Source organism: Callorhinchus milii, unplaced genomic scaffold (assembly GCF_018977255.1).
Source record: "Callorhinchus milii isolate IMCB2004 unplaced genomic scaffold, IMCB_Cmil_1.0 Scaffold5, whole genome shotgun sequence".
Classification (NCBI taxonomy): Eukaryota; Metazoa; Chordata; class Chondrichthyes; order Chimaeriformes; family Callorhinchidae; genus Callorhinchus; species Callorhinchus milii.
In genome coordinates, this window is record NW_024704746.1 from 10,731,182 (window position 1) to 10,752,346 (window position 21,165).

Genomic DNA, 21,165 nt, shown 5'->3' on the forward strand with positions numbered 1-21,165 from the left:
GACTGGAAGGTTTGTTGCAGAGACTGGAATTCCAACTAGACAAAAGATCTGGATTTAGCCGGACTGAGATTAAGCAGATTGTGTGTAGGGTTGCACAACACTAAATCCTATTGAAGTAGTGCAACTGCATATTGCCATTGGTTCACATCCCTGGTTTAATAAGGTGTACATGACATTGGCCAAAATGTAGAAATACTTTGGTATTTGAGTAGGTCGGGCAATCAAAATACAGGAAGGGGAAAATGTGTGCTTATTCCAAAAGAGGTAAAAATCTGCGATCCGCTCCAATATAATTCTCAAAACTAACTTTGAAGAGTTAAGTGATATTACATAAGGAGTGAAAAAATTCAGCTGTGGTAAATTCCACGGATTAAGTGACTGAACTATTTCTTATAGGAAAAGTTCTCTTGCTTTCTCAAATCTAATCCATAATTAAATTATACTTTTAAATATAACAAAACAATACTTTTTGCCCAATATTATTTAGGAGTTTCGTACATTTTTAACCTCATTATCCATTGGTTCCACCGCATGGTAAAACTACAAAATAATCCAGCAGTTTTCAAGCACCATCTGATTCTTTTTAAACCTCATTGCTACTTTTTAATTTGTTTTTAAAATAGTTTTTGAGGACTTCCAGTGGTCAGCAATAAATAGACTGTTTTGTAATCCACCTACCACAACTTCGGTTTTATATGTTGGTTGTTTGCTGAGTTTATGATAGAAGCAAGTAAATTGTGGAAACTTTGTCATTATTTCACTTGTAAAACATTGTTTCCATAGTTGCAGTTTGCAATGGCAGTGCCAAATTAGAACCATGCCTTGTTTGTAAATTACGCAAATAAATCGCAAACTGGATCCTGAAGTTCAGCCATAGAAATGGACAAACGTGGGTTGATGTGTGGTACTCTTGATTATCGATGAACTTTGTATTCATGTTATTCAGAGTAAACGCTGTGTAAGAATCATTCATGAAACCTTTTTATGTCTTCTAGGTTCAGTGTGTCGTCCTCCAGATTGGAGGAAAGGCCCCATTCAATAAGACAGTGACCATGCCTCCTAAATTTAAACGTCATTTAAATGATGATGATGTGACTGGTTCCATAAGAAGTGAAAGGGTGAGTGAACCACTTGTAACAGTTACATGATATGTCACGTTGTAGATAAAAAGTCTGAGTGGACTACTATAAGACTGGTAATAAGTGAGTTTCACCACCTAAGTGAAGCCCTCTACAAAATGGTGAGCAACAATTTCCACTTTAAGGGTCAAAATGAAATGTATGGTTGTTTAAAGTGCACATCTCACTTGAGGCTAAGAGGACTGAGGAACATTTAGGCTATGTTGCAGGACTGACCTCCAAGTAGCTGCTCAAAACTTTCTTGTTATCCTTCACCAGTTCATTATCAACCATAAATTGGTGTTTCTCTCCCAATTTTTTTTTCTACCTCAGCTCAAGTCACTCACTGTGTTGAGATTCAGTGCCATGGGATCTGCTGCCCTCTACCTTGACCAACTAGCCATTCTGCACGTGGAAGCCGAAACTGAGTGTGTACAGGCTATTCAACTATGGGGAGTAATATCACAGCCAAACCTACCATCTACTTTCCAGCAGAGAATAGCAATTAAGATTTTTTTTCTGCTTCCCACTCTTTCTCCTCCCCCTTCCCCCCTCCAGTCTCCAGCTCCTCATTAAAACCTACACATTCTTCACTGGGGGCACCATTTATTGCCTTCTAAAGTCAGAGACATGCGAGGCGTGTAACCATAATAAATATCTGGAAAAATTGCTCTTCAAGCTAAAATGGCTAATGTAATTATCTTCTATTATAGCAACTCGACTTTTTTTTAGAAAAATTCATTCAATGCCCATTAACAAAACCATAAGGAATAAAACTTATCAGCTTGCAGCAGGTCCAGATTTCCCAGTGACCAAATTAACATTTCTAGGAAACATCTTCAGCTTTCATAGACTGAATCCACATCAAAAGACGGATCATTTATATTTTATGGACAAAATTAAATATTTCATTCAGTGGTCTTGCATTTTAAACTCATTACCTACCAGTCCAGTTGTAATGATAGCAGTATGAAATCTATAATTTCTTCCAACAGCTCATGTGTAATATTGCTGGCTTGTTAATATTATATTCAAAAGGTAATTGCAATTCGCTTGCTGTTAGTCAATAGAATTTTGTACCACAAAAGACCATTCCAGTTCATCGGGTCTGTAAAAGTAGTACCCATTTAGTTCCGCTTACCTGCAATTAACCTGTATCCTTTTTAATTATTTTTAATAATCATTTTTCTTTTCAAATATTATCTACTTCCCTTTTAGAAGCTATTAATAATGCATATGTCAAAGGGAGTCTGTACCGATATTTAATTGTATTGCCATACATGTGATAGGGAAATCCTACTTGTACAATTTCTTTCACATTTCTTGTATTTACAATGGAGAGCAAACGTCTTGGAATGAATAAAACCTCTGTGGGGAGGAGGAAAATTTGGTTACTCAGGGACATACATTTGGAATTGCGCATTCACTAATGTTCAATTTTCTACTTTGTGCATTTATCTTCTCTCCCTCTAGCCTTCATCCCTCACTGACCCCTCTTCTGCTCTCACCCTCCTTCACAACACCCTCTCCTCCACACTCAACACTCTTGCCTCCATCACCTCCCGTACTGTCTCTTACTCTCGCTCCTCCCCCTGGTTCACCACCCACCTCCACTCACTGAAGAGCCAGGTGCAGGACGCTGAACGCACCCCAGGTGCGGGACGCTGAACGCACCCCAGGTGCGGGACGCTGAACGCACCCCAGGTGCGGGACGCTGAACGCACCCCAGGTGCGGGACGCTGAACGCACCCCAGGTGCGGGACGCTGAACGCACCCCAGGTGCGGGACGCTGAACGCACCCCAGGTGCGGGACGCTGAACGCACCCCAGGTGCGGGACGCTGAAAGCACCGGCAAATCTGGCTGGACCTCCTCAAAATCTACCGCTCCACTCTATCCTCGGCCAAGTCGTCCTTTTACTCCAGGATAATCCTGGAGGCGAAGAACAACCCCAGGCTTCTGTTCTCCACCACATCCCCCCACCTCCCCGCGCAGGTCATCTCCTCCAACCCACTATGAGGAGATGCTGGATTTCCTTGAATCCCAAATCAAGGGAATCCGCTCCGCGGTCACTGCCCCTCCAACTTCCACCCACCCCTTCCCTCCCATACTCTGACTCCCACCCATCCTCCCCTACACACCTTTGAACCCGTTTCCCCACCCTCTGTCACCAAACTCATCCTGTCCTTGAAACCCACCACCTGCTCCCTGGATCCCATCCCCACTCCACTCCTTATCTCCCAGCTCCACCTCCTTGCCCCACTTCTCACAGACACCATTAACCTGTCCCTCTGGCTCTGTTCCCATTCCCCTCAAAACTGCCACCATCACTCCCATGTTGAAAAAACCCTCCCTTGATGCGTCGCAGCTATCAAGCTACCGGCCCATCTCCAACCTCCCCTTCCTGTCCAAGGTTCTCGAAAGAGTCGTCGCCTCCCAGCTGCGCTCTTTCCTCTCCACCCACTCACTTTTCGAACCCCTCCAGTCGGGTTTCCGTGCTGCCCATAGCACGGAAACTGCCCTGGTCAAGCTCACTAATGACATCTTGACCATCTGCGACCAGAGCTCCCTCTGCCTCCTTGACCTATCGGCCGCATTCGATATGGTCGACCACTCTATCCTCCTCCACCGCTTGTCTTCCCACCTCAACCTTCAAGGCCCTGGCCTTGAGTGGTTTAGGTCCTCCCACCGTCTTCATTTTGTCTCTGCAAACGGCTTTTCCTCCAGCCCCCGCACCTCGTGCGGTGTCCCTCAGGGCTCTGTCCTCGGTCCCCTCCTCTTCACCCTCTATATGCTCCCCCTTGGTGACATCATCCGCAGACATGGGGTTAACTTCCACATGTATGCGGATGACACCCAACTCTACCTTTCCTCTTCTACCCTCAACTCCACGACCACCGATGTCCTGACAGCCTGCCTGTCCGACATCGAGTCCTGGACGAGAGACAACTTTCTTCAGCTCAACGTGCGCAAAACTGAGGCCCTCCTGATTGGCTCGGGTCAGCGCCTCCACACCTCAAGCGCTAACAGCATCAGCATCCAAGGCTGCACTCTTCACCTCTCAAAGCCGGTCAAGAACCTCGGTGTTCTGTTCAACCCTGAGCTGTCCTTTCTTCCCCACATCCGCGCCACAACTGGCACCGCTTTCCATCACCTCCGGAACATCACCAGACTACGGCACTACCTCACCCCTCACGCTGCTGAAACACTGGTCCACGCCTTTATCACTTCAAGGCTGGACTACAGGAACTCTCTCCTCGTCGGCCTTCCTGGCACCTCCCTCCATAAGCTGCAGGTCATTCAGAACTCTGCAGCTCGTGTACTGTCGCGCACCAGGCTTCGGGACCACATCACTCCCACCCTCTCTCGCCTCCACTGGCTCCCCATCCCCCAGAGGATCGAATTCAAGATCCTCATCACCTACAAGGCCATTCACGGCCTTGCATCCTCCGACCTACTACCCCCCTACCTACCTGCCCGTACCCTCCGTTCCTCTGGCTCCGGTCTGCTCCACATCCCCCGCCCCAACCGCCCTACCATCGGTGGCCGGGCCTTCAGCCTCTCAGCCCCTCGGCTCTGGAACTCCAGTGCCTTTGCCTTGCTTTCTCCCTTTCCTCGTTCAAGGCCGGTCTCAAGACCTTTCTCTTCAACCGTGTCTTCACCTCCCCTCTCGACTCTCTACCCCCTCCTTTCCCTGCCCTCACCCTGACCATTTGCCCCCTGCTCGGGTCCCGACCCAACTGTCCAGCGCCTTGGGATGTCCTCCCGACATGAAAGGCGCTCCATAAATGCAATGTTGTTGTTGTTTTGTATTGTTTTCACTGAATATTTATTGGCAGATAGTGAAAATTATACAGTGAGGCCAATTGTAGTATTCATTTCTCTTTTACCCTCCCTCCTCCTCCATCTCTCAGTCTGTACAGATCAGCAATCAAATGTGGGAGTTTTACCTGACACGAGATATACGAGTCCTGTAGCTCAGTGGTTAGAGCACTTGCCTTGCAAGCGAGACACCTGGGTTCAATTCCAGGCAGGGCGAAACCTTGGGCAAGTTTCTTTGTACCTAATAATAATCCCTCCAAAAACAAAAAATAAATTGGTCATTTCAGTCCACGATTGTTTGTGGCACACTGCTTGTACAATTGGCTGCCGCGTTTCGCCCACAAATATACGGTCAATTTACTTTAGTCTATTCTGTGAAGTGCTTTGAGACGTCGAGAAGACGTGAAAAGCGCAATATCAAATGCAAGGATTAATAGATTTTACTGTAATTACAACTGGAATGGTAGTTAATGAGTTTAAAATAGACACTCCCAGTCAGCTGTGTGAAGGAAGCACTTTGAGATATCATCTCAATGTCAAAGATTCTATGTAAATTGTTTAAGTCTACACAGATCAGTATCATGCCATGTAGTATATTTGCCCACATCAGAGGAGCAATAACAGGTCTAGTTCTACATCACTTTGCAGGAGGCAATAGAATATTTAATGATTAGTAGCAGTAGGAACTTTTCTCCTTTATCTCCTGAAGATTTTAACTTCTTCATTGAACCTGGGAAGCTGAGATGAGTTGGGATGCTTGCAGTATTCACCTGGCTCAGATAATTCAGCATGGATCAGGGAATAGAATGGCAGCTCCATCATTTACATACTTTAAAGGTGAATATTTGAGGATGAGATTATTATAGATCTTTAATGTTTAATATTATGGATTCCATTCAAGTGTTGAACAACAATAAGCAGCATTATAGGATTTTCTATGAAGAAATGTTTCTATTGTGCATATTATCTCATTCATTAACTTTGTCAGTTTGCTGTTTTATTTAAAATCAGCCTTCCAGTTATCTTTCGACTGAGAAATAATATATGAGAATTTGTTTCTACCCTATTGAACTCAACTGGATTTTGTGTTCTGCATTCCTAACTTAATTAAAAAAAATGCTTGGCAAAATAACTCTTTTCATGATGAACTTGTTCCCATAGGCAACAGCTGCTCCTTTGGGTGTGGGTGTAACGGTAAAGAAGTGTCATTCTGTTGGAGTCTTTAAAATCAGGAAACAACTGCTCATTATCTTACGCAGCTGTGATATTCCTGGTGCTCAAGTGAGAAAGAATTCCAAAAGTCATCTCGAGTGGTGTGAAGTTGAAAACTACAAAACAAGGCAGACAAAGCATTACAAATGCTGCTGATGGATTAACATTTTTAGTTTTTAGCATAAACTTTCACAGCCATGTCGTGATCCAGCTTCCTTGTATTGTCATTAAGTGCAGCCCTTTTTTAAAAAAAAATTATTACTTTGCTCAATTTTCAAGGAATATTATTTCAGTGAGCCAACAATTCTAAAGGATGGAGCTGAGGAAAGAATACAAGTGTTATATATATATATATATATATATAATTTTTTATAATATATATAAAAACATCACTGCCACTTAAATCATCATGCTGTCAATATCCTGGCACATTTAGTTATGTATTTATCCATTTGCCTAGCTCGCCACTCTGGATAACTCAGCACTGGGAAGACATTCACTAGAGAGGGTGGGAGTGGAAGTTGGAATGGTGTAAATGGTCACGGGCCACTGTTGCACCACACTGATCTAAAGAATGGGGGTAAAATACATTTAGCCAAACAAGTTTGCTCCTTTTGGTTAATATCAACCATACCTCAGCCTGCATTCTCATCACATTGCTCAATCTGTTTCAGTATCCATTCATATATAATTATAGACCTTTTAAATGCATTCATTACTATAAATCTCTTGAAACTATTCTGAACATAATGTGCCTTTTAAAACAATTTTAAGCATTATGTTTACAGAAAGAATCAGAAAATGTCTCCCAGAATAAGTTGGACTGTGTATGATTTATTTTGTATTACTGTACACCTGCTTTTGTACTATTAATCGATCTTATGCCTGTCAGTTCAGGAATGAGACCATGTGTAAACTTGGACCTAATGATAGTTTACCCAGTCATGAACAAAGCAAGGATTCAGGCTGGTACAGACTTGGATACTTGTAGATAATGGAATGGAATAATTTTGTGAAGCAGCCTGATGGAGATTGTGTGGTGCTTGTTTCTGGTTAACCGTGAGAAACCATAATCCTTACTTTGTTTTGCAGCGGAACCTTTTAGAAGATGAATCAGATGAAGAGGAAGACTTTTTCTTGTGAGTTTGTTTTTATTCTGCCATTATGCAATCACATGTGTAAGATTATTTTGCTGATATTTCTCTATTTTGCAATCCTGCTAGAGATTGATTGCACTTAACCTACACTGAATTATAATTGTGTATTTCTCAGTCCATTACAAAATTATCAGCAAGAGAGATCCCATTTGTTAAGTTTTATCAGCAAAGTTCCATAAACTGCTTAATGGAACTTCATCCAGAAAAAGAACCATTGCTCTTAACTGACATCTCACTCATTACAAGGTCTTTTGTTGCAGTAAATCTGTAAATAAACAAATAGTAAAGGCTTAAATATATTTTTTTCCTATTAATGACTGGTCACCATTTTCAGTTGGACAGCATGGTACCATCTGATGTTTGTATGTGTGATCTCTACAATGAATTCCCAATATAACAAGTTCTTGATCTTGCATGACCTCCCACAACCTGTTTGTGAACACACATTATTTCTTTGGACTGGTCTATGACTTCTTTATCAGTTGGGACATCTCTATTGGATGGACAATAGAGGAATCATAATGTTAAGTGGTAGCAAAGTTCAACAACAACAAAATTCCATTTATAGGGCGCCTTTCACGTCGGGAGGACATCCCAAGGCGCTGTACAGTTGGGTCAGGACCCGAGCAGGGGGGAAATGATCAGGGTGAGGGGAGGGAGCGAGCAGGGGGTAGAGAGTCGAGAGGGGAGCTGAAGGCACGGTCAAAGTTCAGCATGTTATCTAATATTTGCATAGTTCAGACTACACAAATGCACTCCTTCACTTGGATATAGTATGAAAGCCACCTCCGTTTGCTAACCTGGATTTTCTGGTACCTCTGCAGGAGAGGACCGACTGGACCACGATTTGGACCCAAGAATGACAAGATCAAACAGTAGGTTTCACATAAATCACACGCAGTATGATTTTTTTGAAATTTTGCTTTTATTTTCCCCATTGCAGCTTTAAACTAATAGTTCTTTGATATGGAGATGTATATTCTACATACTTAAAAAAAACATGAAACTGTCAGCAGAGGATTTCAATCCAGGATACCTTGGCCTGGAAGTTGCACATTCCAGCCTAAGGAATGTTGGCAGGTGTAGCGATGGCCCAGCTAGTCCAACATATGTGACTCAAGTATACAATTAGCCAAGATCTTCATGAAGAGGCTCCCCACATCACTGGTCTTTTGTTTAGAAATGTGTGATACAATGAGGTGAATGATATTGCAGTGGTTGCATATGAGGAAGCTTTGACAAAATAAAGTTTTGTTTTTCCCCCCTCTTGAAACTAGGGATTTTCAGAAAGCTATTTTTATGATGACGATCTCTTTAAATGGACCCTATCCTTTGAAAAATTAAGCATAGAGCAAATGAGCACTATCCCAAGTTGGTTTGGGATCAAGATCCTCAATGGTAATGAAACCTGTTTAATGAATTGTGACAGTTTTATGCTACACTTACCTTGCAGAATTGCTGCCCAACTCATTCTTCATTTTAGTTATAAGTAGCTGAGTCAGTACAGGCTAGTAATGCAGTTTCCCAGTGAATGAACCACGTAGGCCATTGGAGCAGGTCTGGCAGCCAGAAAACCATTTAAATGCGACGCCACGTGCTTGAAGTTGCTAGAGAATAATTGTTTATCTGTCGCTCCAAGTGAAATTTCTCTCCACAGCTTAGGATGTTACATAACCTAGGTGTTAAAAATCCATCTTTACTTTTTAAAGAACATTAAAAGTGGCAGGAGCTATGTTGGGTCAGAGTGGGGAGGATCTAATGTAATGAACAATGAATGTGCCATAAACAGATGTTGAAGCTACAGAACTATTATTGGAAAGAAGATGTGTGTTCTGATCTACCAGATTTCAGTGACACTCAGAAAAAAATCAGGGGAAGCTCATATCAACTGTCCCATATTCTTGTGTAAAAAGCTTGTTGAAATATTTATTATCTTAGTGATCTACCTAAGTATTTGTAATTACACTTTTTAGTACTTTTATGATAAAGTCATTGGTGTTCCTCAGAAATGCACAAAAGACCACATGGCTATGGGAAAGCTATTGGGATATGATGGTAGAAATGTAAGAATTAATTCATTTAAAGGCAACGGACATAAAATAGAAGTTTTTTCTGGCCAATGGGGTTATCTAATTAAGAGTATAAGAGAATTCAGAATCATGTGCTGAAGAGGATAGAAATTGTTCCTGTAAAGATCTTATGGTTGCCTTTTTGCACTGGCCACCCTTCAGTGCCATTCTTCATGTTTGAACCGAGACAATGCTGACAAACTATTCAACTGTGTAGTGCATCAGAACCTATTCGGACCTGTGTTTGCCCAACACTACACTCATCCCTTAACAGTAGGGGGCACTGTAGAGTATCTTGATCCCTGCCCCCACCCCCTTGGCAAGCCATTTTGTTATGGCATCAGTATGCAACTTCTGTGGTTTCTTCATGTCTTACACTTGCTTGTCTATTCCAAAACAGTGCCCTTACTGGCCTCCACAGTGGTTAAGGATATCGATTTTTGACTCTGCTTGTTTGAATCCCACAAGCAAAAGACAGTTTATTCATTATCTTCTGCCTTTCTGGCCAATGGGATTATCTAATTGAGAGTACAGGAGGATTCAGAATCATGTGCTGTGCTGAAAAGGGTAGAAATTGTTTTCTACTGGCAAATGCCAGTACTGGCATTTAATTGCATTTAACCGGAAAGTCCACTGGACCAGCTCTCCCCTCCCTTAGTCCAGCTAGCTGGGGTTCAAGTGTATTCTTTAAGAGAATCTAACTTCTTAGTGGATGATATCTCTGTATGGAATTATGAAATGGAAATGCAGGGCTACACAGATGCAGGGTATTGAGTTATTAACTTGCAAGTTGTTTAAGTTTTGCAGTTTTATATTAGGGGCTATTGTAGGTTGGGTTAGCAACCGCATATAAATTTTGTTGGTTGGGTTAACCAGGTGCAATCTTTTTCCGTTGGTTACTTTCATAATTGAGGACATCTGTAATTCCCTTCATACACCTGGTTTGCACATTTAACCCAATTCACAAATTTTACACGTTATTGCTCAAGCCCATATATTTGACCCCAATGTTTTATTTTCCTTATCTTTAGGATTAATTCAAAAGCTTCATACAACAAGAGCTTTTAAATTTCTAATGCATTGGCGAAGGCTGAAATTATCATTCTGTTGCAAAACCTTTGCAACTTTTAACTTCAACTCATGGCAAAACAATATACGATGTGAAGGTTTTGCAAGATGCTATTTACTTTGAAATAACTTGCACAACTTCTGAACAAAGTGAGTTTTACTTGCACAGTGATTGTTTCTTTTCAAATACAAACTTGAGGCTTAATCACGGCCAAACCAAAGAGGATTTTGCAGTAACAGTTCAAACTGTATGTTCAGCCATTCAAAATGGCTTATCTTTCTAACTGGATAATTTTCAGTTTAGTTAGAGCTACTTTTGTGACTATTGTGCTGGTCAAATTTAATATTAATGTAATCATTTTGTTTTGAATGTGCAATCATCTTCCTTTGCAGATGTCCTTAATTATGAAAGTAAACAATTCCTTCACCTTCTGTAATGGCATCTTCAGTTTTATTCATCCAGTGCTATTTGTTTGAGTTTAGGCCATGCAAACAAGCTATTCAGCTATATGGTGCATCAAAGTCTATCCTGACATGCCTTTGCTTTATCTACACACCTGTTTACAGTTGGAGGGGGTGTTGTATTGTATGTGCATTTCTTCCCCCCCAACTTCCTATCCTGCTAATATGGTAGCTCAACAAAGTAGGGACCAAACATAAGTTCCAAGCAGTAGCTCACTGAGAACTAATAGAAAGCATTTTAATCTGGAGCCAGAGGCTATTTTTGTTCAAAACTAGAAAAACAGTTGATGATTACCAGGCCAAAAAGAGTTACATTACGAGGAAAGGCTGAGTAAACTTGGATTGTATTCCCTCAAGTTTAGAAGATTGATGGGCGATTTGATAGAGGTTTTTAGGATGTTAAAGGGATTTGATAGGGTAGATGCAGAAAAGCTATTTCCTATGTTGGGGGAATGCAAAATAAGGGAGCATAGTCTTAAAATCAGAACCAGACCATTTAAGAGTGAAATTAGGAAGCATTTTTTCACTCAAAGGGTGGTAGAAATCTGGAACTCTCTCCCCTCAAAAGGTTGTGGATGCAGGATCCATCCACACCGTCAAGAAAGAGATTGACAGATTTTTCGTAGGTCGGGGTATTAAGGGATACAGGGAGAACGTTGGAATTGGAATTCTAGTAAAGATATAGATCAGCCATGATCTAATTAAATGTCGGGACAGGCTGAATGGCCTACTCCTGTTCCTATGATCACTGGACCAGACTAGAATCTTCCACTACATTAACTTGCGTGCAATCTTGTCTTGCTCCTTTTCACTCTTTGAGGTCACAGCGGGTCTTCCCTTAATACCACAGCTGTTCTTCTGTATCTGATAAATCTTGAGATTGACATCCTTTCCATTAGTCATATTTCCACGTTGCAGATGTGTTTTTGGCCCTAGATCTATCCTGCCTAGACAAAATCATTTACAGCTAGAAATCTAGATTTATTACCTGTGGTTTAGCATTCCCTTCTGTTTTTGTTCTTTGTATTCCTCTTCTTCAATCCACAATTGCTGACCTGTGATAAATAGTAGAGTTGCATTGAACACCATTTCCAAATGATGATCCTTCTTTACAATGAAAGAGAAAATAATTAGAAAAGCATGCAGTCCCGAGTCCCAAACTTTTCTTAAGATGATAAATGAGGTCTGTTCCAAACTCTTTATTGGTTTGCATTTGGCTGTATGCCACTGTAGTCTCTGGTCCAAATGAACAATAAATTATAAATGAAACACGTGCTGTAAATAGTCTTGAATTTGTGATTAACTTTGTATGCCAGATACTGTGTGTTCCTGTTGCTTTGAAGTCGGCTCTTCCACTGTATCATTTGTCTACAAAATACCCAGTCACTACACTTTACAAGCGCTTTGAGAGACCTCCTGACATGAAAGATGTTGTATGAAAATGCAGGAATATGGGATGACTGTTAGTATGAAATTAATGTTGTAATTGCAGCTGTCGATACTGGGATTACTGAAATATGAAAGTGTTTATCATGAAATCTTGTCAAATGTATTTTTGGTACACCAGAGTGCATTGCTACAATTTGACTTTTGAGAAAATAATTAGATCTGATTTTAAGTTTGGGCAACAGCAGGTGATGAGACAATTGGATGAGTTTGCCCATCAGAAGGAAATAGTTTCTGAAGGCTATCAAAACATTCTTTCAGCTGGCATATGAAGTTAAACAGTGTTTGGAGCTGTAAGGAATTCACATAGTTCAGTAAGACAAGTTTGTACCATTGCAGGCTTGCCAGCATAGATGTTTACACCTTTGTACCTTTTTGAAATGTGTCATGACAGCAATGGTATAGTGTAACTTGACAAGTATTCTTAGTAAGATTCTGCCTTTGGGTTTAATGTGATGAACCGTGTACAAAATGAGATGAAGAGAAGCTGCTGATTGTTATGTACTCTAAGCTCTGAACGATATGGACTACAAAAAATTACATCCTGCTTTATCTTTTAAATTGTAGTTTCTATAGAAATAGATGAACTTAGACTATTTCCCTGAATAGTTTGATTCTTACAGTTAGTTGGACAACTTAGACTAAAAAAAAACTTGTTTTGCTGTTCCTAATGGCTATTCCTCAGAAAAGAAACTCACAGGAGTGCAATTTTTGTTTGCTTAATGATTGGGCAGGCTCTAGTTTGATGCAGTAGAAATGGTAATATTTGGTCACTCAATCCACAACTGTTTGTGGGTAAACTGCTGTATGTAATGGCTGCTGAATTTCACCCACTAAGTACAGTCAATTCACTTTACAGTACATTTTGTGAAGCACTTTGATCTGTCTCAAAGACATGATAAGGCGCTATTTCAAATGCAAGGATTATAGCTATCTTTTCAGCTCCACGTCATTCTTACTCTGGGTTCAGTACAATTGAAGTGGAATAACAGATGCATGCTTGTGCAAGGGCACAGGGCTCTGCAAACTGGTAATTGAAAGCCAGATAATATTTAACCCCTGTAAAGATCTGTTGCTGCCACAGACTCTAATGTTTGTTTTCCAGTTTTAAGTGTTCAAATAGAATTTAAATTGTACTATTTGGGCATAATACCCACTTAGTGGGGCCTATATTTGCATTAATCACACCAGGATGAGAAGGGCTGATTTCAGCTTCAGATCGCCTTGTGGTAGCTGACTAGTTTGCAATAGTTACTTAAATGACTAATTGTGATTCTTAAAAGACAGAAGAGTGAAGCAAAAAGAGTAAAACTTGCGTTTCAGTCTTTTCCCAAATTTTGCCGCTTTTCAGGAATTTAGCAATTAAATTAAACTATCACATTGTTTATTTTTGAAGAGTCCTGTAGCTCAGTGGTTAGAGCACTCGTCTCACAAGCGAGAGACCTGGGTTCAAATCCCAGCAGGGTGAAATCTTGGGCAAGTTTCCTTACTCCACATGATAATAATCCTTCAAAAAAAATAATAAAATCGGTCACTTCAATCCACGACTGTTTGTGGGACACTGCTGTGCACAATTGGCTGCCGCGTTTCCCCACAAATATACAGTCAATTCACTTTACAGTTTATTCTGTGAAGCGCTTTGGGACGTCTAGAAGATATGAAAAAAAATGCAAGGATTATTTATATTATATTTTATTTGAAATCTTCACATCAAAATTTAAATATTGTATCTTAAATTGTTTGTTATTTTTCAGTGTGTTTTCTACATTACTGACCGCTTTCAAATATTTAACTTCTTGCCATTAAAGCTTCAAAGTTCTTACCATGTGTATGCCACACGTGGCATTACCTCATTGGCAATTCATGCCTTTAATCACTTGTTTTTTTACTGTTTCAGTTCAAGGGACTCTTTTGGAATGTCTGAAAGAGTTGTGAGGAAAGGTTAACTTTCATATTTGATAAATGTGTAGAACTGGAGAACTTTCTTAAGAGCTGATCTGGCCCTTTTTATCCCCCCAAATAAAAATGCAGAGTTTTACAATGGGCATTGTGGAGAATGTGGAAATCTGAATTTGATCAGATTCATTCAAGGGGTGGTGGGGGGTAAAAATAAAAACTGAAAACTCCATACCTGCATGCCTACAGTTAGATCCTGTTGGAGCAGAAATCCCATGAGTTGGCATGAAGCACATGTCGTAACCTTCAAGATCACTATTTTTGATCTATAAGGAAAATTGCATTTTAGACTATGATAGCACTTGTGGTTGCAACGTTAGCATAAATTGGATCAAGCAACTGTCTCCTTAAGAACTCTTAAAGCTGACTTTTAAGAGGGGTGCTATGAGCAACGATAATTAAATTCTTATATACATTCTTATTCAATGTTATCAAATGCCCAGAAGACAAATAGCTTTATAAGTATGTGCTTGGAACTATTATTCTAAATTACCTTAAATGTGTAGTCATTAGGTCTCAACGTCCAATCTTAGGAAAGAATTTCGCTGCTGTACTGTTCACAATTTCCTACACTGGCCACCTTCATCTCATGTACAGTGATGGTTAGTGAAACATTATGGGCTATTTCATGTTAGCTGGGTTCATAATTTCCAAATTCAAGTCCTCAGGCTGAGAGGAGACTTGAATCTCATAAATCTGTCTGGCTTCAAACGCTGGTGGCGAAAGTGAATTGTCAGACCTAGTTCTAATTTATTGTTTCACCAATGCCTAAAAGTTTTAATATGATGATCTACTGCACAACGTGAAAACTTGCAGTTGGGAAATGAAAAAGGAAATGTAAAAGCAATTAAGAAACCAAAATTGATCTTACAGAATAGTCAAGGTTTGCTTCATACGTTTTTCTTACCTGTCTAGAGCAGCACCATAAAGTGAAAATGACTGGAAGTAGTTGTGTCAAAGAGTCTTTGCTGTCTGCAATTAAAGAACTGTTTAGACTGCCACCACATAAGCTTCATTGATTCAGACATAGTAGTAGTTGACTTGTAAAAATAAAAGCATAAGAATTTGGGAACAAGAAAAGACTATTCATCTGGTTTTGTTGATTTAAAGGTCATTTTGCAAGACCCACAGGGATTGTTTTTATCTACCTCCCGTTCTGGCGTCTAGTCTCTACCCCCTGTTGAATATAAAATATTTCCATTTCCTTTTTGAATGTTTCAATTGAGTTTTCATACAGTGCATTCTATGCAGTCTGTTCCATAAAACAAACTCCAAATGGGAATAATTTACTTAAGGTTACATTTACCTGCTTGCTTTGTTCACTTAAAATCCAGCCCCCCTTCCTGGTCGAGCACAAAATCTCTCTGCATGCAATAAAATGTTTCAAAAGCTTGAGCAATTTTTTTTACATTTAAGATATTTCTCAATTCTTCATAGCTGAATCATTTAAAATGTGGAATTCTCTTTGTTGCCCTCAGCGTCCTTTCCACTATCTGTGTTCTCATAAGTACAGTAAATACTAGACTTGTATTTCAATTGTAATTACATCACTTTCTTAGAGCTACTTATGATTTCTCCAAAACTATGAGTAAATTGGTGACATGAAGCTAATAGTCAGATTTCATTCCTGATCCACATTATTTAATGTGTACTTCCTGCCCAATAATATATTTTACTTCTGTTGGCCAGAGTCCATTCCGCCTTTGTTTGGTTCAGTAAATAGTATTTTTTTCCATTTGTTTTATTAGGTCGTTGGCTCAAGTCAATGACCTACTGTTGACTTGAGCCAACACTAGGTTGGCTACTGAATTTTCTGGCCAACAATCCAACAGATCACTTTGCAGTATATTCAGTGAGGTGCCTTGAGAAGTCTCAAAGATGTGATAGGCACTATTATCAAATACAAGAATTATTATTATTATAATTTGTCATTCACTTCATGATGGCTGTTTGTTGTACTTTGCTGCGCACAAGTTGGTTGTGATATTCGCCTACAAATGTAGTGCACTTGATATCAACTATGCATGAAGAATGTTTTTGATTTGTTAAGAACTATCAAATGCATTAGTTATTACAGTGAATATGCTGGCTTCCCCAAACTTATTTCATGAGCACAAACCTGTACTGATCACTGCCGCTCCCTGGGACAGGGAAGATGCTAAATGACATTATTGTAGCTGCAGCTAATGATGTCATAGTGTTGCCAATTTGTGAATGAGCTAATAATGGTACAACTTACTCACTATTTTTTAATACATTTTCACTGTTCACACAAAAAGTTAAATCTTATTAAATGGTACAGTGTGCTAAATTAATATTTACATTTACTGTTAATGAGCAATATGTAATGGAAATTGTTTGATTTTATCTTTTGATACCAATTATTATAACTTAACCAAATTAGGTGAATTTTATCAACACTATGCAGAATGTACTGGTTTTACAATTTTTGATATCAATAAAAGTGGATGAAGCATAGTGCTTTAAAAAAAATTATGATAATCCAAGCAAAGAGCGTCGGATAATACTGATTTTATTTTCTTGCCTCTATTTTAAGTGTCCAGAACCAAGTGGATGAGGTTATTGACGTGATGCAGGAGAATATCACTCGAGTGATAGAACGTGGAGAGAGACTGGATGAGCTACAAGACAAATCTGGTGAGGAATATCTACAAGTTTCATTTACCTTTTGGGTTTCTATTATGTCTAACCTCTGAGCAAGAAAGCCTTGGAGGGGAGAAGAGGAAGAGAATATCACTCCGAAGGCACGCACAGCTGGTCAGTAGAGCGAAATACACAGAGGAAAGAAAAAGATTCCACTGTAACAGTGTTGTAACAGTAATAATAACTAATGGAGCAATATTTTGGTTAGTATAGTGCAATGCAAGCTAACCAGTGCTTTATGGTAAATCAAGTGAAAATGTGGTGTAACACACCAAGCAGTAATTCAAAAAAAAAAACAGATTTTGATTCCCTGCAGCTCCACCACAGCCAATTGTCTCAAACCAATGATACACATGATCGATAGGGTTCTACCACATTCTCAGAAGTAAACAGATCATCTATCCTCATCAGCCTAGCCAACAAGATGCATTTCAGGGTAAATTGACTAAAAAGATTTATAACCAAGTATCAAACCAAAATAAATGAGAACATATTATTTGAATTGACTTTATTTTAAATGTTTAAATTATAAATATCTTGAGCAGGATCTGAACTGAATACAGACAAAAGCTTTACCTTTCACCCACCACTTCTCTCTGAGTTTGACTCTTTGATGTATATCACAGAAGCTATCGAAGGATAGTATCTGAATGATGAATGCAAGTTCCAAATTGATATTGGTGTGAAATCTTTGGTCGCCCTGTGTTGGAGTGGTGGCTTTGAAATAGATATTTTGACATGCTCGAGTCTTGAAGATATCATCTCAATTGAAGTCAGAGGCCGTTTCATTGAAATTTTCAAAAGAAATTCCCCTGTAGAAATCATGGTTCTCACGGAATTTGTTCTATAACTTACTCAGCTCTGAATTTGGTAAGCCTGTTCCTTAAACTTAACTAATCTAACCAATTGTACCCATTGTTATCCTAAGCTTGAACCCAGTACCTTTTGTATCTATTCTACACGTTCACCAGCCAAATGTAGTAAACTGTTTTTTGGACTCTGAGTTAAATTCAAAGTACCTCTAAAGAAAGAGCAGCCTTTGAACCCAAGCCAAGCTTTCTAACCAAATCATTACTGCCACTATATCTGATTAAAGCCTTCTGTTTGGACGATAACCTTTTAGATTTTCTAACTCCAGCAACTAAAATTCAGAGCACCTCTTTCTAATAGAAAACGGGTTCTTTACTGTCTTATTAAGATCGTATTCTTTACTGTCTTATTAAGAAATGTCAGACATTCCCTTATCTGTGTAATTTCACTTTGACTAACCCATTGAGAAATATTTGGGATACAAAGTAACTGAATCAATTATATTTTTAAAAAATCTCGTCGCCTTCGTTATTTCCAAATTGACCAGGAAAAAATATCTCAAAACTAAAATTAATATGTAAGGACTTTATTTAACGGAACAGGGTTTATTTCTGTATTCTGTAGTTTTTTTTTCAAAGGTTGTTTTAAAAATAATTCAGACGTTTTTGATTTATGTTTCAGCCAGCCGAAGCTTCCTCACCCAGAGCAATCATAAATTTCCCACAGGAATGTTGTCTGTGCATTTGCCAAGTACCAGATCTTCTGGGTGACCAACTAGTTTAAATGAACATGTGACTCACACCTGGACGATTGCAAGTTATGAGTTCAAGCTGCATTGTCTGTCTGACTTAAAATTAACTTGATATGAACTCAGTTGACTTATACTTTATATTTGCCCGATGGTGAGCACATGTTGACAACAGCTAGGTGTGTGTGTATTATGTATCACCCTCCCAGTTGAAGATAGTTTCGTAGAGAAGATTAGCACTATGAGGGGAAAAAGTGAAAGAAGTAAATGCATATTTGCAATAGTTATTTTCTACACTTTTTGAAAACAGTATAATTGGTATTAGTGGCAGCTTTTTATTATCACATTCCATTGCAATTACATTTGTGATACCATCATCTGAGTTGCTGCTTCCTTCATGAGTTAAATGACACAAAGTGCAGTAATGTTACCTGCATCAAATGTCTGATAGAATCAGTAGTCATAAATGTTTCATAAACCATCGGTGCCTGTGAGCAAGTGAGAAGCAGGTCATAAAATGTCTTAAGTGATGTGAATTAGATGGTTGAGGAGGGCAGTTTCACCATGAAATAAGAACTTTTATGTACAGCATTTGTAGGAAAACTAAGTGACATATTCGAGTGTAGGTGTGCAGTAAATGTTATTTGAAAGTTTCCATCTAGATTCTAACTTTTCAAGCTTCCATCTTATAGTGTTTGAATAAACCTCGTTTGTAGGGTTCACCTGGTTACAAATTCTTGTTTTGGTAGAAGTCTATAGGATGGTCACTTAATGTTTCTTCAGGCTCAATTTTTTTTGGGTGGTGGGGTAAAGGGGACATTTTTCTTAATACTATTCCAGAAAGAATTTGGAAATACTTATAAAGCCATTTCATGGAATTGATACCACATTTTGACAGTGTTACTGATGCATTTTAAATTTCAAAGATAAAATATACCTACAATTTTGGAAATTGATAACCTTGAGCTGTACATTAATACAATTCAAGCTAAATAGCCTTGAGTTTCACTTGTGACTTGAAGTTGCTTTATTAAGATAATAACATTTCATCCACAAAATATACACTTTACAATATATTCTAAGAAGCACTTTGAGACATCTCAACGACATGATAAGGCACTACAACAATTTGCATTTGTATAGCACCCCTCACACAGGGTAGTATCCCAGAGGCTCGACAGTGGCGGAGTACAATGCCGAGTTGGGGGGGAGGGAGGGTTGATCGCAGACATGGTTAAATAGGAAGATCTTCAGGCACAATCTGAAGATGGGAAAGGAAGGGGCAAGGTAGAAGGATATAGGAAGAGTGTTCCAGAGTGTATCAAATGCAATGATTATTATGCATGTGGCTTTAAATTCAAAGGTATAATTTAGGGAAATCGATCTCCCGAGTAGATAAATATGCTGCTAGATATTGGTCCTGACTGTCCTTTTGACTTTGTGGGTGTCTGTCCCCTCAAGATCTTGGCAACGACGGGATTGAATTGCTCAAATTTCTCCAAATAGCAAATCGCCTGCAAACATTCAGTCAAGGCTCACACACAGAGGACATCTGCTTATGTGAGATCCTGAAGTGCAGACTGTCTGCTGGAGCGTGTGGAACAGTACCAAGCAGTTTCTGCTGTCTTTATTGGAGGTGGAGGAAAGAATTTAGATTTATTATGAGATCAAACAGATTTGTTGGTTTTAAACAGTCACTATTTCAATCTTTCTTCCAGAAAGTTTATCAGACAATGCCACAGCATTCAGCAACCGAGCAAAGCAACTGCGGCGACAGATGTGGTGGAGAGAGTGCAAGGTGAGTGTTGTGCAGAGAGCACTGTGTCCAAGGTAATTATTACTCAAACATGCCTGAAAGGTCAGGATAATGACTTTTGGGGCACTGTGCTTTAATTCTACAAAGTCATAATTTATTAAAGAAACACAATGGCCCAAGGGTCTGTCTTGTTGCATAACCTGGTGGAATGATAAATCTCTCATTGTAATGATAATACCACAAGAATAACTAAACTGTAAAGCAATGGCAAAGAAGCAGTATTGCAGTTAGTGATTTAAAACTGACTGGATTTCATAAGTGATTATCAGACAGCCTGCTGTCCTTTTTCCCCCTTAATACTTTTGTGCTTCAATCCCCTAAATATCCATACTTTTTTTTCCTCTTCTCACCTGAGGAGGTTAAAGGTGGGGTTATGTATGTTTTTAGTCATAGTAAGTTGGAAGTCGATGCTTGGCTTATCTTATTTATTTACATTAGATCTAAGGTAAAGTTACAGTGTGAAGAGCCACTAATTCTGTTGCAATATGTCAATGGTTGAGTCATCTTTAAATATTTAACTTTCTGTTCAGTGTTCCAGTAAATAAGAATTTACACATCAAATAAAGAATGAGACCTTCATTGTATTTATTTAAAGTGAGAAAAACACTTACCGACAGTCAAGTTGGTTTAAATGCTACTCAAAAGATAATGCACTTAAACAAATGAAAGATTGCCTCAAAAAGACAGATGTTTTTGAGGTGAAAAATTCTTCCCATCAACTATGTGACATTAGCTGCTCATTCTGCCTCTATTAAACGTAGCTCTGAAAAATGTTGTCTGTAAATATAATTTCCAAATTTAGCACAAAAGGTTCTGCTT

General features: G+C 39.2%; 1 protein-coding gene and 1 non-coding gene across 3 annotated transcripts in view; both read left to right on the forward strand.

The window, feature by feature from the left end:
* vamp4 (vesicle-associated membrane protein 4) overlaps window positions 1–21,165 on the forward strand; it is a 31,591-nt gene that overhangs the window by 4,000 nt on the left and 6,426 nt on the right. For both annotated transcript variants that reach the window (XM_007895623.2, XM_042335696.1), the window contains exons 2-6: window positions 996–1,118; window positions 7,243–7,289; window positions 8,132–8,182; window positions 16,866–16,966; window positions 20,249–20,328. In XM_007895623.2, the coding sequence (XP_007893814.1) occupies window positions 1,053–1,118; window positions 7,243–7,289; window positions 8,132–8,182; window positions 16,866–16,966; window positions 20,249–20,328 (345 nt within the window). In that variant the 5' untranslated portion in view covers window positions 996–1,052. The remainder of the gene's footprint in view (window positions 1–995; window positions 1,119–7,242; window positions 7,290–8,131; window positions 8,183–16,865; window positions 16,967–20,248; window positions 20,329–21,165) is intronic.
* Window positions 13,749–13,820, forward strand: trnav-cac. The gene has a single exon. It is a non-coding gene; the product is annotated as a tRNA-Val (tRNA).